This window comes from Mya arenaria, chromosome 10 (genome assembly GCF_026914265.1).
Source record: "Mya arenaria isolate MELC-2E11 chromosome 10, ASM2691426v1".
In the NCBI taxonomy this organism is placed as follows: domain Eukaryota; kingdom Metazoa; phylum Mollusca; class Bivalvia; order Myida; family Myidae; genus Mya; species Mya arenaria.
The window spans coordinates 66,825,873-66,843,625 of record NC_069131.1 but is presented as its reverse complement, the minus strand read 5'-3'; the positions used below and the strand labels follow the sequence as shown (position 1 = coordinate 66,843,625).

The window sequence follows — 17,753 nt, the reverse complement described above, 5'->3', positions numbered from 1 at the left end:
AGCGTTTCAGAGGCACCCCGGCCTTGTCGTGCAAGTTAAGTGCCAGTTGTTTCTGTGCATGGTGGCCTTGGCGTATATTATTCCACTGTGGGTGTTTTTCTATGCGCGCTATCGCTGTAACTATTGCGCGTGCAAAACAAACCTCATCCGTATTTCTTATTTGAATGACACTTCCTTTATTATTTAATAACTTTGATATGTCCACAAAAGGTTTCCCCCGAAACCCACTTCCAGTAGGCAAATGCACGTGAACGAATTCCAACCCGAACGTTTCGTAAAGCACAAACTGTTCATACGACTGAAGCACTCTCTCTATTTCTGACAAAAGTCTGTCAACTGTAAGTTCAGACCTTCGCATAAACGGAAGGACAATGGGAAAGTCCAACTGCGGATTATCCATCGTAACTCTTACTTTGTCGGACGATGGTATGTTGCCTGCAATGGTTTCAATGATTGATTGAAAAATTTGTTTTAAAGTTTTAATTATGTTTGGAAGTTCCCTGATTTCCATATCTTGTACTGTTATTTTGTAATATGATGCAGTTGTGTTGAATTTTTCTATCCTTCTTTCACTCATTTGTTCTACTTGATAATATTTCGTCGCATCGTCTTTTGCAGTTAATTTTTGTCTCTTCCGAGTTCCGTTAGAATTTGTGTCATCATCACTAGTCCTCTTTCTTCCGCCACCACTTTGGTTTTGATGTTGCAAGAAATGCTCCTCAAGTGCATCCCTTCTCGTAAATACCCGAAGGCACTCGGGGCAGTGGTGATTATTTTCGTCCTCATGTTTTTTCTTATGTTGCTTTAAGTTATTCTTCCTAGTGAAGTCTTTCTTGCAGGTCGGGCATGTATATTTTGGCCAATGATTCTCGGTTCTTCTATGTTGTAATAGCTGACTCAGTTTGGAGAAAGTAACATTGCAGACCTCGCATTGGTACGTCATGACTGTCGCTCTGAAAATGTACAGAAATAGTCATTCAGTGGTCTTAATAAGATGAATAAGGAAAATATAATTTCAAAATTTACTCATTCTAGATGTGAGTAAAATTGTATTATAAATTACAAATAACGTTTAGAATGCAGCTAAAAAGCCAGGCGAGACAACAGAAAAGCCAGGCGGGACAACAAAGTCCAGTTAAGACTAAATGTGTGCTTACCTTTTGCTCGCTGCTATGTTGTCCACTGCTTTTTAATCCGAGACGTTTAACTGCTATCTGCAAAAAAATAATACAGCGTGAGAAGAGTTGTACTTATAAGCTAAAATAATTTGCGCATGCGCAAGTGCTGGTTCTTAAAAGGAATATGATTGGCTGAATAAAAACACCGTTCACTTTAATACTTAAGAAAAGGTAACAAGCAATCATTCTGAATAAAGACATCGGAGGAATAACATGGAATATCCCAAGTGTCCAAAGTGTGATCAGCAGTTTTCAAGAAGGGATGCTATGCTGAGACATCAAAAGCACAAGCATAAGGCCGTCAATCATGAAATGGAGATGGTGTTCAATGAAGCGTATCCACCACCACCACAACCACCACCACTGAACGTGCCACCACCACCACCACCACCACCACCACCACCACGGAGAGAGTCACAACCACCACCACCACCACCGCCACAGAGAGAGTCACAACCACCACCACCACCACCACCACCGCCGCCACAGAGAGAGTCACAACCACCACCACCACCACCACCACCACAGGGAGCGCGAACATCAGACGAAATAAATTCACAAAATATGACGTTTCAACACCCGTTTACAATGATGATATCTGGGCCGACAGGTATTGGTTTGTTCAAATACATGTATTTCTACTTAAATTATAAACACACTATTCTATTATTTTTAAGATGAACTAAGGTCAATAACATACCATTCTTTACTCAATTCAGCATGCGGAAAGACGACCTTTGTAAAGGATGTACTACAGAATCATAAGTCTAGGATCCAACCTACTGTGCAAAGAATACTATGGCTTTACAAAAGATGGCAACCGCTGTACTCAATAATCAGGGAGTCTGTGTTACCGAGAGTGGAATTTGTGCAATGCATTCCTACGGATTTGGCGGATGACGACTTTTTCGATCCCAGATTCAACAATTTACTTATTTTGGTTGACTTATTTTATGACGCTGGCAAAGACAAACGTATCAATGATTTATTTACGGAGGGCTCGCATCATAGATCTTTATCTGTGGTTTCTATCAATCAGAACTTATTTGGCACGAAAGATCCGACGCAAAGGCGCAACTGTCATTATCTGGTACTGTTCAACAATCCTGTAGATCGCCAATCGGTGATGGTTTTGGCGCGCCAAATGTACCCGGGACACACGGATAAGTTTATGCACACGTTTGCAAAAGCCACAAAGTACCCCTACGGGTATTTGCTGGTGGACTTAAAACCATTTACTGCGGAAAATGACAGATTAAAATATGTCTCGAAACCTAAACGATTCTACCAGGAAAGCGAGTTGCCAAATTCGACCAATCACCAACTAGAAAGTCTATGTACTGTTATAAAAGAGAATAAGTTGTTAGAAACAAATCATTATTCGGTCGGAGTTCAAACTGTTCACATCGACGATCAAGGAGAAGCAATGGCTGAAAAGGGGCAACCCTGTGACGATTGCGGACTGTTATTCGATTCTGCGCACGATGTGCAAAGGCACGTTAAACGTGGTTGGTGTCCGGAAACAAGGGAAACCATGGGTGAGCCGCCGGCGAAACGACCATGACTGACAAACATAGTGATGATACAATGGACGTAGATATAGAAGAAAATGATGGTTTTCGTCATATCTGGGAAATTGCTCACAAAGAAAATAAAGTTAAATTCAACAAGTTATACGACCAGTACATCGATGATGGATATAATGAAGAAGATTCGTACGAAATGGCCACAGAGCGTACACAGCCGTTTAAAGAAAGGATTTTCTTTGCCAATTATCAACGCCTTTTGGAAATGTACTGGCTGCCGTTGGTGACAAATGCATCCCATAGGGTAATAGTTGAGCAGATTGATAAACTACGACAAAAAGGCGTTAGTTTACCTTCTGCAATAAAAAGAGTCATTAAAAAACATCAGCATCAATTTCAAGACTTATTCGAACTTTCGGAAGACAGTGGAGAAGAGAGTGACGATGAAAGTAGTGGCAGCGAGGACCAATAAATATAAAGTGTAAAAACATTTTACTTCATTTGTACTTGTGGACTCAACAAGTACAGACATGGCTTCTTGGAAGGAGTATTTAAAGACCATTTATTACGATCCATCACACCCTGCCAGTTTTGCCGGTCCTCAAAAATTGTACAAAGCGGTACAAAAAGAAGGCAAATTCAAACTTGGTATGCACAGGATACGGCAATTTTTGCATGATCAAGAATCGTACAGTCTTCACAAGCCGGTGCGAAGGCGCTTTCAACGCAATCATATTATTAGCGCGGGAAAAGATGGTGTATGGATGGCTGACTTAATCGATATGGTCAAGTTTGCAAACTGGAACGACGATTACAAGTACATTCTGCTGGTTATAGATACGTTTTCCAAGTACGTATGGCTTCGCCCTTTACGACGAAAAACTGGTGAGGCAGTGGCAGAGGCATTTGCAGACATATTTCAAACGTCTGGTCGAGATCCAGCAAAAATGATTACGGATAAAGGTATGTTAATGTCAAATATATATGTCTGAAAGATTTGGCATTTTTAAAATAGTGCGTACATGGATGTCTTTCGTAAACAAGCTTTGAATGCGTAATTTAATACTATGTTATGTTTCAGGACAAGAGTTTAAAGCCAAGCGTGTTCAGGACCTCATGCGCAAGTTCGACGTGCATTATTTCCCAACACAGAACGAAACCAAGGCTTCCACTTCGGAAAGGGCCATTTTAACCATCAAACGAAAACTCTACCGCTACTTTAATCACAAAGATAGTCATCAGTATCTATCAATTTTGCAACATATTGCAGAAAGCTACAATCATACCTATCATAGAACCATTGATATGCGACCCGCCGACGTCAAAGGCAATAACCAGGAAGAAGTGAGATTAGCTACATACTTTGCACAAAATCCTAAAGGAAAGGAACTTTTGCCTAAACTGAAACCTTTTAAATTTCGAGTCGGTGATTATGTACGCATTAGCCATTTGAAATCAGCATTTACACGAGCATACGATGAGACATATTCGGGAGAGTTATTTCGCGTACATACACGCTACCACAGAGGAATTCTACCCACCTACAGGCTCAATGACTTGCAGGATGAACCTATCAAAGGAACATTTTATGAAAGCGAACTGCAGAAAGTTCGTGTGAATGCTGATCAAACGTGGAAAGTGGACAAAGTGTTAAAACGACGGGGCAAAGGACGCAATATGCAATACTTTGTAACGTGGAAATATTACCCCAAAAAGTTCAATAGCTGGATATCTGCGAGTGACATGGAATAACACACTTCAAGTGTTGCAATCAAATGCGTTAAGAACCATGGTGCATGTTTGTCAAAAAACTTTTTTTACTTTGTGTGACATGAATGAATGATGTATTTTTCATTAGGCAAGTGTATGATTTCTTTAACATTATATATTGTGAGATTAGACAAGTTAAAGTTAAAGTTTTACCTTTATATGCTTTGTAGTTTGTAGATATATGCAAATAAATTCTGTAAACGAGGTGTTTATTATTAATTGTTACTGAAACCTTGATCAAGAACACAATGTCGAACATTCAATTTTATTGAACAACTGGGGTGCGTTTCAGGTAGATTTTACGATCTGCCATTATCGTAAATTTACGATCAAAATAACGACCAACTTAACGATAATCATGAAGGCGTTTCAGAAACGTATCGTAAACCGCCCGGTCGTTCGTTATATTTTACGATCGAAGTTCACACTGAATCCGAGTGACACAGTCTGTTTTAACCACGTGACCTATTATACGCGCACCTGTTTACTGAAACATGGTAAGTAAAACAGTGTTTTCCCATAAAAATAAGGTCCGTAGTGTATAACAATATTTTATGATTTTATAATTATATATTTATAATTAAAATATGTAATTATGTCTCACAAAAAGTGTTTTAAATAGTACAAAAAACAATGAAAAACTAGCAAATGGGCGTGTCCTTACATCTGCATCACGTGTTATTTTGGGCGTTCCTGTGGGCGTTCCTTCAGCGTTTGTTTGTAAACAGTGCATACATGTGCAAAACTTGCTAGAAAATGGAACTTAATGTTAAACGGCGCAGAAACAAAAAGTGGAATGCGGAGGAGAAGTGTGCAGTTGCAGACCACGTGAGCGACAATTATGCAACTTTGTTTGGGTCGTTTGACAGTAGTGCTCAACGAGATAACTAAGACAGAGAAGAATTCCATTTGGCAATCGGTGACGGAAATGTACGTATACAGTTCTTTGAATTTCCCACTGAAAAAAATCGATGACAATCTATTATTATAACTTAAAAAGAAATTGCCACCTCTGTTTAATTAGTTATATCTGTATTAAGATAAGCAGAGGAATGATATACACAACTTTATGTTTTATTTTAGTTGATTAGGCCTTCGTACATCACTGATTACTGTATTTCATTAAAATCTAACTTGCTCATTATTTTGGTAATTTACTGAGATTATTAACCGTTTTCTTAATGGGAATTTCCTGATGAAAAGTAATCATTTGTACCTTAATTAGTAATGCATAGTTAATAAAAATGATTAATTATCTAATACAGAGTTAATTCGCTGGGAAACTGTAGGGACCGTGACGATGTGTATCGGAAGTGGGTTGACATGAAGGTATTTAATTATTTATAATTACCAGGTATTTTCAATCAAATTTCACATGAACTGATATGCTTTCCAAAAGTAACATTAATGTCTTAGTTACTAGCAACAAGTCAATAATTTAAACCATTGACAGCCAAAAAACAACACTAAAGGTAACAGTTTATATCAGGGGCTGATCCCGGATTCGAAGTATGAGGGGCATAACTTAGGGGCGTGCCCTTTTTATTTGCGCCCCTCCCCAAGAAACGGAATTGATTTGGTTAAACTTGTTGGCATGGGGTATGGGGGTTCTCCCATGAGAAAATTCTAGTCAGAAATGGTTTATATATAAAAAGTAAACTTGGACGATTTTAGTGAGGGGGGGGGGTGTCAACGGGTGCGCCCCCTCCCCCCATATTAAATCCGCTAGTGTATATAAATTATGCCAATTAATCTAAAACGTTCATTATTTATATATAGTTTGATTATGATACTTGTTTAATGTCAACAATTGGTGGAGTTTTTTTAACAGAATTTATTAATGATGATGCCAACTGGTACATTAAGCATTGTTGCTACGACAGTTTAAAGTCCTGATTATACAAACTAACATAATAATGTCTAAATCGTTTGTCACTTTGTAGATTGCATCAGTCATTCCCAGAGAAAGTGTATATGGGCTGACCACTCCAACGGAGAATGACACTTTCAGAGGTATAGCTAATAATGCATTTTGGGAAATAATTTCTTTGTTTTACCAGTGATTTTTTCGGTGCAATTAACTGCCTTTTCCTTGTAAAAAATTGTCCAAAATTATAACTGTTTGCCAATTTGATAAATACATATTACTTTAATGAATAAAAATACAATTAATGTCCTGAAAAATAAACACATTATTGACCAGACATACTCTTTTAGAGCAAAGTGTATCCATGAAATAGTAAAAACAAAATTAATATACTTGTAGTTACATGAGTTATTTTGGCCTGATATTGTTAAATTTCCCAATGATGATTTTTTCTCCAAATATGCAAGACACAGGCAGTGGACATTATTTCAAAAAAAAATCACTGTTTACATTCACTATCTTAATCACATTTTTCTGTGTTATTCTGAGTATAAATAGCAATAAAAACCATGAATTATAACACATCCATATACCACTCTTTTGATAGTGCATATTTTATGTACATGTATAAGGGATAAATAACGTATTGTTATAAGTACAATGACATATGGAATTCAAACAATACAGGGAATATACTAAAGATGTTAACAAAATACATGTACATATTTTCATTTGCAGATACAACACAGCGTTCCACAGCAAAACCAGATCTTCTGGTTCGTACAGGTATAACTTTAACTCAAAAGATAAGCAAATATTCAATGAAATTATTCATTTCTGCAGCACAAAATGTTTTCCTATACGTGTTTTTTTTTATAATTATTACAAAAATTCATTCTCTTCTCAAATCAATAATACACTATGTTTTTGACTTGCACTTAGTACACACAAAGGTTGAATTACATATGTTTTTGGTAACATTTCACTGTTTAAATCAGTAAAATATCATTTTTATTTCACTTATTAACATGCATAAAACACTTAAATATATTTCAAGAATTTTTTTATATTACTTTTGAATTTCAGAAGCAGAGATATACCTAGACAAGCTGTTGACCGAAAATATTGAAAAGTCCAGTGTGCAGTCCCGTTCGTATGAAACTGATAAATCTGGTATGAAACTAGTTAAACCAAATGTTAACAATTTGTCATAACAGTATTTGATACCCCCAATATATAGTGATTTTACTTTATTGCATTGAGTCATATTACTTTCAGTTAATATTTAAAAAAAATTGTACAGTGCATTTAGAGATGGGCTTCATGACATACTATATAATCATTATCATGAGCTCCCACACATTGTTTTGTTTTAACTGGAAACAATTAGCAATGTATATAATCCTTTATGTTTGGGTAATTTATTACTTGTAACTTATGATGACACCTTATTCAAGTCACACCCAGTACCAGTACAATGCCAGACAGAACACCAAATGATGAAGTGTCTATGTGTATGTATCAATAACTTAGATAACAAAGACTTTTAACAATAAATAACCATGGCAGAATTCAAACACAACTTTATATACATTTCACATATAAGTGCTATTTATCTCCAATAAAGATCTTTGAACAAAAGAAGTACATCAGTATATTAAAATCACAAAGTCACATGGGCAAGTTACAACAGTAAATGATGATTCACATAGTCACATGTGTAAGAATGTGCTTAATGCAACTGTTTTTCTCAATTTTTTATACATATCAGGGAAATATATGCTGAAATGTAATTAATACATTTGTTCTTAATATCTAGCATGTGTGGAAGCTCCTCCCGTGAAAAGGAAGATGGAGGTGAAACGGAAAGGTAGGTATTTTTGTTAGAAGTTTGATTAACCTATAACAATTAATTGCATTTTGTTAAGAATATAATAAACAAGAGCTGTTGTAAGACAGCGCGCTCGACTACGCCGCTTTGACTTAAAAGTGAATAAAATAATGTAATATTACCAAGTTTGGTCTCTTCATGTCAAACCTTACTAAAATTATTAGATACATAAGGTGACTTTGATGCTGACATCACACCAGCCCGCCTGAACAATGAAGCAAGTCATTAAAATAACTTGGTTTCCCTTTATGAAAATGTGGTTAAGAATATAAAAATGTGCCTTTCAAAAGAAAAAAAAAAAAAAGTAAATTAAAATATCAAGGGCCATAATTTGTAGTAAGGACTAAAATGGACATATGTTCCTTGTAAGATGGTCGGAAATAATTCTGAATTTTATTATGTTCATTGAATGAAAGGTATATAAGTTTTTTTATTAAAATCCCAACTTGCCCTAACTTTAACTTGCCTAAAACTTTATTCTAAGCCAATCAGGGGCCATAACTTGTATTAAGGATATGAAGTTATGTAACCTCATTGTGTGATGGTCCTGAACAACAGTGTGAAATATTAAGTCAATTGAACCAAGGGTATAGAAATTATTAATAAATATCCCAACCTACCCTAAAACTTTAAACTAAGTTCCATAGTCAATCAGGGGCCGTAATCTTTGTAAAGAATACTATTGAGTTATCTAACCTCATTATGTGATGGCCCTGAACAACTGTGTGAAGTATAAAGTCAATTGAATGAAGGGTATTAGACTTATAAGTAAAAATCCCAACTTTCCCTAAACCTTTAACTGGACGCCGACGCTGGGGCGAGTAGTATAGCCCCCATTTTTCTTCGAAAGTCGAGCTGAAAATCACCAAAACACTGTTTATTTCCATTATTATAAGAAGCTAATTATTTGGGTCACAAAACATCTTTTTCTCACATTTTTATAATAACCCGATTTGAAACTTTCTTTTACAGAGAATAACATTGTGAGAAAAAGGCAAAGAGGTATCATATTTACTTTTAAATATTTTAACTACTCATACAAGAACATCATTTGAATACCTTAAACAATTTGTGAGTCATCGTCAGGGTTAAATTTTCGAACCATAACTTATTAAAAATGAACTTGTTCTGTAATCATCAGAATGGTTAGTTGTAATTCCATTCTTAATTGTAATTACTGTTTGTAAGTCATTTCCAAACGTTGTGCATATAACAGGGAATTTGATTGTATGATTATACACAGAGTCAAAACTGTTTCATCTAGTGTGCAATTCTGTTTATTTGTAGCTGCATGTACCTGCAGTGCAGAACTTATGGATGTTGAGAGGGACATCTTGCAAGAGAGCAAGCATAGAAATGAACTGCTGAAAGAATTGAAATCGAAAATGGACGCCATGCTGGCAATAAAACAGGAGAAAATGAGAATTTTAAAGGAGTCGCATTTGTTGACTAATGATGACTCTTTTGTTTACATATAAACACTCAAACTTTATTCTGACAATAATTCATGTTAGTCTGTCTCATTCAGGGTCCATATGCACCCATGTCTCAAGTTTAAAACTAATAAAGCTCTGAATGCTGATTTTTTTTTTTATTATTCAAAATAACTGTAATGTAAAACATTTTGAACGAATATCTCTTTACAGTACAACAGATTATCTTGTACAGATGCATTTTTTATCATTTCTTTTCTTGTATTAACATTATTAAAACTGAATTAAATCAGAGTATTTAACTTACACTAAATTTCTTAATGAATATGGGCCAAAACTCAATCAGTCGGTGATATATTTGGTTAATGTAATTAAAAAGTTTATCTTTATGTACCTAGATGTTAATTATGTGTGTTATCTTGTTTTTTATTGCAATTATTGTTAACATTTTATAGAAAAGTCATTAACAGTTGTTCCTTCAGAAGTGTTCATTATTGTAAATATTAATATTTGAAATCATAATTGACTGATGAACGTATGTAAATACAGTCCACTAAACTACTTTGTTGTTGTGAAAAAGTGAACAAAAGGTATAAAGCTTTCAAGTATCTATATAAGTTAAGGTTGTGACACTGGAAAATAAGCAAACTTTGAGATATATGAATGGTTTTGCTTTGCCAAACAAGGAGTAGCATAATATGTAATAAGCAGTTACCAAAAACATTTTTAAAAAAATGTTGACATTTTTAAAAAAATGTTGACATTTTTAAAAAAAATGTTATCTCGAGAAAAGTTGGGTGAGTTCATTTCGCCTTTGTATTCCTCCTCTTCCACATTCATTTATGAATTCACCAGGCGTTTGGCTGTCATCATTGTCTGATGAAATGTCCGGAAGAGGCAGCCCTCTTTCCAAGCACAGATTGTGCAGCTTGAAACAACACAATATTATATTTGCCGACTTCTCTGGGGCGAATGGCAGACACCCACCGCTCTTGCTGAGACATCTGAAATGGCATTAGTTAATCGCTTATAAATGGAATTGTATTCAGGATGTTATGTCTTTCTGGGGCTAAAATCTGTCAATTGACACAACAATGAAATTTAAATGTTCAAGGACCAAAGCTGACGAAGAAAATTAGATATAACGCCCGCTTATTAGATATGTACAAAGGAATTATCCTGTTGTCTGGAGTTCATCATTGTACAATCATCTATTACCAAGAACTAATGCGTTTGATTCCTAGCTTTTGTGGATATAAGTTTGGGAAGTCATCACCAAGTCTTACGATTTGTCTCCAGCCAATATAATCTTAACAATCAGACAACCATGATGTACTCACCGAAATCTTGCCTTCAGCACGCCAAACGAGCGCTCAACTACTACTCGGCCCCTTTTATGGGCCTTGTTGAAGCGTTCCTCTGCAGGAGATCCTGGATGTAGGTACGGTGTCATCAAAAACGGTTTCAATGGGTATCCACTGTCTCCTAATAGGTAGCCGATGTTTGTTGCCTCAAGATGCTCCTTCAATACAGACACAAAGGTTTTAATGTTACTATCAAATAGACATAGCAAAAGTTATGTAAATTTTAATAACATATGTAAAGCCTAACACTACAACCTTTCATATACATCCTAGTAAGACCAATATAATGTTGAAATGATCTGACTGTTTTTGCTGCAATTATTTCAAAAGTAAAGTGATTATAACCTGCCTTTTGTATGACGGACAGATAAGGTAAGAAAAGTTTGGTTACGGTTACATCCTTAACGGGATAACCATTTTTCTAATATAAGTGAGAGTAAGTTGTTAATTTCCAAATTTATCTATATTTAAACTTAAATAACATTTCTTTAAAAGTTACATATTTCATTGGCAAAGATTTTCTGTTTCAAAAATAAAAAGTGTGCTGGTTTGACCAAGGGAAAGGAAATACAATGGATTTTAAAAGTAGTTCTGAAATTTCATATTTTCACTCCTTTTTTGCAGTGAAAATTGATATTTTCTCTGTTGTTATTTCACTGATATTTACTCCATATTGCATCACAAAGCATGAAAGAAAAACATTGGGTTTGGTAACCCGAACCAAATGTTTATCTTTTAGGCCTAAGTTTTGCTTTCATTTAATTGGTACCTCAGAAACATCTTGCGGTTTGATCAAAGGTTCCTGATGGACCATGCTGTTTCGGTGATTGGGATGACTCATGATTTCAAAAAAAAAGATGTACATATAACAAGTTCATGAAATACACAATTGGAGTGTTTTGATAAATAATTTGAAATGAAAAGCAAACCAACATGAGTATATGAAACACACACATGCTTTGTTTTGCTCAACATTATGCCAAAAAGCAAAGACAGGTAAGAGGCGGGATTTTTTTAGGGTGAATCATTTAACAAAAGTCAATGATTACTTAGCAACCCCATCCCCAATCATGTAAGTCATTTGCAAGTGCCATATTGGAAATATGTACACATCACAACTAACATGAGTATAATAGTACACACATGCTTTGTTTATTTGTGTTACTAATATGAACATAGTTCTCGAGTATATACATTTATTTTAGTATACGCCTTACTGAAACGACCATGAAAATGAAATGGAAATATCCGATTTTAACCTTGTGACATTATACCAATGTGAAGAATTACCAATGGAAGGTGGAAGGGGGGGGGGGGCTATAACAACTTCCCCAATTCAGTAGCTGTAAGCATATCTTATACACTTAACAAAATAATGCAGTTTGAAATTTACCTTCAATCCACAATTATCAAACACCATTTCATCGTGTGAAGCGCCTGTCCATCGACAAACTACATCCGTGAAACTGTAAAATGAATAATTTACAAATATAGAAATGTATGCTACAACAATAAATATATTTACTTATCTGGTTTGATTTTATTTCGGAATGGGGGCAATAGGACAAAAGGATGCAATGACAATGCCTAGATTGCAGTAGTACAAATTAGTACTAAATAGGTAATCTGAAGAATAGCTTTGTCATGGAGAATCATCAAACTTTTAACATTATATTTTATTCTTATAAAAAGTACTTTTAACTTGCTATTTTGAAACAATAACAAACCTGTAAAACCATATGGTGCTTTTGAAAAAAATAAATAAATAATACATACGAGTATTTAAACCAATAATTTACATACAAATATTGGTAAAATGTTTATAAGCAAAAAATGTAAAGCCAAATTTTCAAACCGCATGTCAGCATCTGCTACGGCTTGTACATTTAATGCATGGCATCCCGTCCTTGAAACAAAGGCCTCTTCATTTTGTTTTGGGGCGATGATTGGCACTAAAGTGCCATCAACGGCCCCAAGGCAGTTGGGCAGTCCACAGCTGCGCTGAAACATGACCTTTGTATGAAGAATATCTTCATTGGTTCTTGGAAATCTGAAAAAATAATATAATGCTGAAAATAATAAAGCGTGCTTTGATCATTATACAACATAATTGTGGTAGTAAAAGAGGTTCCCTTTACCAGTTATACAACAAACATTGTACACCAGATTGGCACCAAAAAAAGATTATTTCTGTAACAAATCTCAGGACAATTATTTAATGGAATGCATTTCGCTTTGATATCATAATTGTAAAAAAAAGCACCAAAATGTAAAAAAAAATTTTTTGTCGGATACCGGGTTCGAACCTGCGACGCCAAAATTGCAGGCCAGCGTCATATCCACTGAGCTACAATGGCTTACTTTAAGCGGGTGACATAATTAAGCTATATACCTATCACGCATAATGAATGAATTCTACTAGGTATTCATACCCAGTAATCTTTTTTGATGGAAAAATAAAAAAATAACTACTAAACTTAAATTAATTGTAATTGTGGTACTTCAGTTAGTATTAAGTTTCATTTCATTGTACACATTTATAGCAAGTTTATGACAGTTTTTGACAATTTTCTTTTTTTCTTGCAAATTGATCATGGTGCACAGTTGCTTTAACAATACCACTTTGCACCGTGACATGTTTCGAAATGCACGTATGGGTGCTTTTCAAAATAATGAGGCTTTTTTCTTTTATCTCTCCTAACTTTTATTCCTTTCACTTTTGGGAAGTGTTTTCAGGCACATTATGGGCCAATCAATCTTGTTAAGAAAATTATTAAGTTTCAAATGGATGGATCAATCAGCAAAAATGTTGTGTAAGAATATGTTGAATAAATTTGTCCCCTGTGCACCCAAAAAAGTGTGACATTTTACATGAAGACCAACGGGGTTGTCCATGGCATCATTTCAGAAAAAGCACAACATGCAAAACAACTCCTTCAGAGGGATTCCATGGCATGGGCCTCCACAATTAACCGTGTGGTAAACCGAAGCGAAGATCTTAAAATAAGTCATGTTGTAGAAAATTACACAATTGGTGATGTCTGTCAGTCATAGTCATATAAAAAGTAGGCACACCAACTAAATCAGGAAAAAAATAAAAACTGAATTATTATGCACATGACTACACACAGGTACCAATTACTGATAATAAAATTCAGAAAAAGCATCTGATTTATGCAAGGTTCTTGTCATAAGACACTTTTATAGATCACCCATATTGTTAGAAATGTTTGCAATATTTGGATTTAAGGTCAAAATGTTTTTTATTTGTATTTCCGGTTAATTTTCCAAAGTTATTTCCGTGTAATTTGAAGTATTTACTTTCATTTAGAATAGGTGACAATCATGAAAACTGGGTTTGAATTTTCAACCCCTATGTCACACTTTTGCCTCATTATTTTGAAAAGCACCCTTATCAAGAACATGATATTTCATTTATAACACAATAAATGCACTTAAAATTAGTTCGAATAGTAAGCTATCCAAACAATTCAATTATGGATGGTAGAACTAAAACCATTTTTCAACACAGTTGAATTATGTTGAAAAATTGTTTAAGTTTGACCATCCATATTCGGTTCCATCCAAGTATCTGACATTTGATCGTACAATCTAATTCTGACAATAACTTAATTGCAGTTTTGTACAACAGTCAATTGTTACCACGCCCCCCCCCCCCATATCCGGGTGTATACAGGGGATAGCCGGGAAAATGGGCCGTGTTTAAATTCACAGGATGCCCCGCCATGCCGGATGAATGCAGTGGTTTTGTCATCGCTTTAAATATAGCGGGGAATGGACCTTACCTTGGGTCCCTGTGGTGCGGGGGCATATGGCAGGATGTTTCAATCGGTTCCTCCCCGCTGTTGGCTGGACTGAACTTATCAGCCATGCATTTGAGTCACCATTACTTTTGAATGAAAAAGTGTGATTGGCATACAAATCAAAATTGAAAACCCCAACTGAATAATACCTTATATTGTGTAGCCGTTTGTTTATGCTTGTCACAACATTATGAATAATTCTACACACACTAGATCGCGAGACCCCATGAACGTCGCCTGTCTCGGAATAAAAATCTCCCTTTGCCATGTATCGTAGAGTTACTAGCACCTAAAAAATGAAATAAAAAGTATCATTTAATAATAACTGTACTCACTTGAGTTTCTTCATGTACAAGTTACTTCCGTAAACACCGTAATATCATCATTTGTATGGTTTACATTTAGTCACAACAATTTCCATACACAATAGTGCATCTATAAACTCTTTAAAATGAACGGTCATTAAATTTTGTTGTTTCGTTATACCACTAATGTCTCGTAGTCAAATTGACAGATGTTACATGACCAGTGTTTCGGTGTTCGGCCATCTTTCAATAAACGGAAGTTATGCCTATTGGCTAGTTATTTATAGACAGAAAACTCAACAATGTATACACAGTGGAAAGATGCACGCAAAAATTTCACTTTACCATACGTGAGGTGTTATAACTATGATATTTTTCAGACTTCCAACTTAACCCTCTATTTACCTGTGTTTCGGGGTCGATACTCCTGCCTCTTCCTGACTTTCTTATGTCACCTCCTATCAAACGCATTAAATACACGATACTTTCTCTATCGAGACGATACCTGCTCTCAATATCAGTATCTCTCAGGTTAGTTAGCGTTAATCGCTCTCGGTAAATCCTATCAACAGCATTTCTCCTTTTGTGTAAATTCAGAATGCCAATGGCCGCCATCTTGATCGTTAAGCTAACGAGCGCCTCTTACCGGTCGTAGGTTTACAATCAGAATTAACGATAAAGCAGGTGCACGTTGCGTCTCTGAAACGGTACGGATCGGTAATTTTGGTCGTACTACCAAAATCAGCTAACGATCGCCTTAACGATCGTCTCTGAAATGCACCCCAGGATCATAATTTGTTGAAAAATCACTAAAGTTTGAACGAATACCGACTAATATACTTAATACTATATTAAAAAAGACTAAGCATTAAACAGTCTTGAATTTAATAAATGGCTTGACTTGCAAACTGTGGGATATTACTCATTTACAAACAAATGTTTACATTTTGAATAAATACGACATTGCGAAAATTTGAACAGTGCGCCATTTCCACGGTTTAGTTCACTGACCTAGTAACCTATTATAAGTCAGTCACATATGTATGCGGTTTCATTTACAAAATACATGTCGATTCACCTTACGACGATGTTTAACCTGTTTAAGGTAAAATGTCAAGTTATGGATTAAAATACAAAACAATATAAAATCTTGGACTATTTGGTGTATTGTTCAGAGCTGATAATAAACAATTTACTGGTTCATTTACTGGAAGAATTAAAGTGATAATTTTAATAAAGGAACGAGATAATAAAGAAATGGGAATTTAAATGTGGTTGGATAGGAAGTAGCCAGTAATTAATGTGGACTTTGATTCATTCATTGCTGAGGAAAACACAATCTGATGAACTGAGAAAGATGGTGGTAGGATTAACATTATTTTACTTATGTGGTCCGTGTATATGTTAACTCTATGTACAAAATTATTTATTTTATAGAAGAATTGCCACGGTCCCTATGCGTTTACAAGATGTTTATAAATCATAAGATATTACTAAGTGTATCTGTTCGCGTTACTGTTAACCAGAATTGGGTTATTGTGTTCTATTAATATTTTCAATTAAAAAAAAACACATCGCCGAACCAAACATAAATTTAAACAAGTGTATTCAAATACCAGTTTGCAAAAAGAATTCAATGCATTGAGTGAGCTTTCTGTCTAATAGTATACACATACCACAGAGTCAACCAAGCGCTATGTTTATTATGTACAACCAATGGCGTTTTATTATCTACCAACGCGAGGGAAATTTAAACATTATTTCAGTCACTGTAGTCTTATTCTTTTTACAAATACATCCGTATGCATATCTATGATAATTATATTAAAGAAGTTTCATTAAAATTAAGACGACGTACCTTTTATCTATCCCATGACACATTTGTCATACGGCCTGCAGGATGTCTGTGTTGGAAATGAATGATTTGGCGCAAGGTATAAATCAATGAATTGCGCAAGCCTTACGTCATCGCAATATTAATAACGACAATATGTCGACATGGGATCCCAGACTTCGTGTTCAAACACGTTTGGATTATTATCGCTATTAGGATGCTGTCTGAATTCAAAAGGATATGTATACTGTTAAAGTTGTTCACTTTATGTTAATATTTAATACATTAGGTATATTATATAGTTAATCTTGAAGTGTACATGATGTAAACACTACTGGAAGAATGTTTTGTTTAACGCTAAATTCCGAACATGGCTCATTTTACATTGTATAGAAGAAACCCCTAAACTGACACGTGTTTACATATCACTTTCATGTCTATACAAGTTATTATTACACATTGGTTCCCTTCTACCAAAAGTCTGTGTCGAAAGCGGAGGAATTACGTCACACTTGACTGAGCTTGAAAATTGACTTCGAACGCGATTGCTTCATTTATATAGAATAAGAAGGGGTCACCGGGTGCTTTGTAGTCTACTTAGGCATGATTGACTACTACTGATGTATACCTTTTGTTTCGCATGCTCCTGTATTCTGGTCGCACCTCTCTCCCAGGTTGCACGTGTTAAAACCACAGGCTAGTGTTTTCTGAAAATAAAAAGTGCATAGAAACAGTTTTGCAAGAAGACTTTCGCTTTTCAT

At 35.2% G+C, this 17,753-nt stretch overlaps 1 protein-coding gene across 1 annotated transcript; it reads right to left on the bottom strand.

Moving 5' to 3' along the window:
* Positions 1–6,300: 6,300 nt before the first annotated feature.
* Positions 6,301–15,831, bottom strand: LOC128204946 (putative nuclease HARBI1). The gene is made up of 6 exons (XM_052906346.1): positions 15,564–15,831; positions 15,003–15,142; positions 12,885–13,079; positions 12,423–12,495; positions 11,006–11,187; positions 6,301–10,669 (listed from the first exon to the last, which is right to left on the bottom strand). Exons 1-6 carry the CDS (start codon positions 15,771–15,773, stop codon positions 10,444–10,446), a joined length of 1,026 nt encoding a protein of 341 aa, XP_052762306.1. The 5' UTR covers positions 15,774–15,831; the 3' UTR covers positions 6,301–10,443.
* Positions 15,832–17,753: the final 1,922 nt, after the last annotated feature.

Coding starts and splice junctions, on each gene's coding strand:
- LOC128204946 (XM_052906346.1), bottom strand. CDS start 15,773: ATGGCGGCCATTGGCATTCTGAATTTACACAAAAGGAGAAATGCTGTT. Junction 11,188..12,422: donor TTGATAATTGTGGATTGAAG/GTAAATTTCAAA, acceptor TCTGTATTGAAG/GAGCATCTTGAGGCAACAAA. Junction 10,670..11,005: donor GTGCTGAAGGCAAGATTTCG/GTGAGTACATCA, acceptor ATGCCATTTCAG/ATGTCTCAGCAAGAGCGGTG.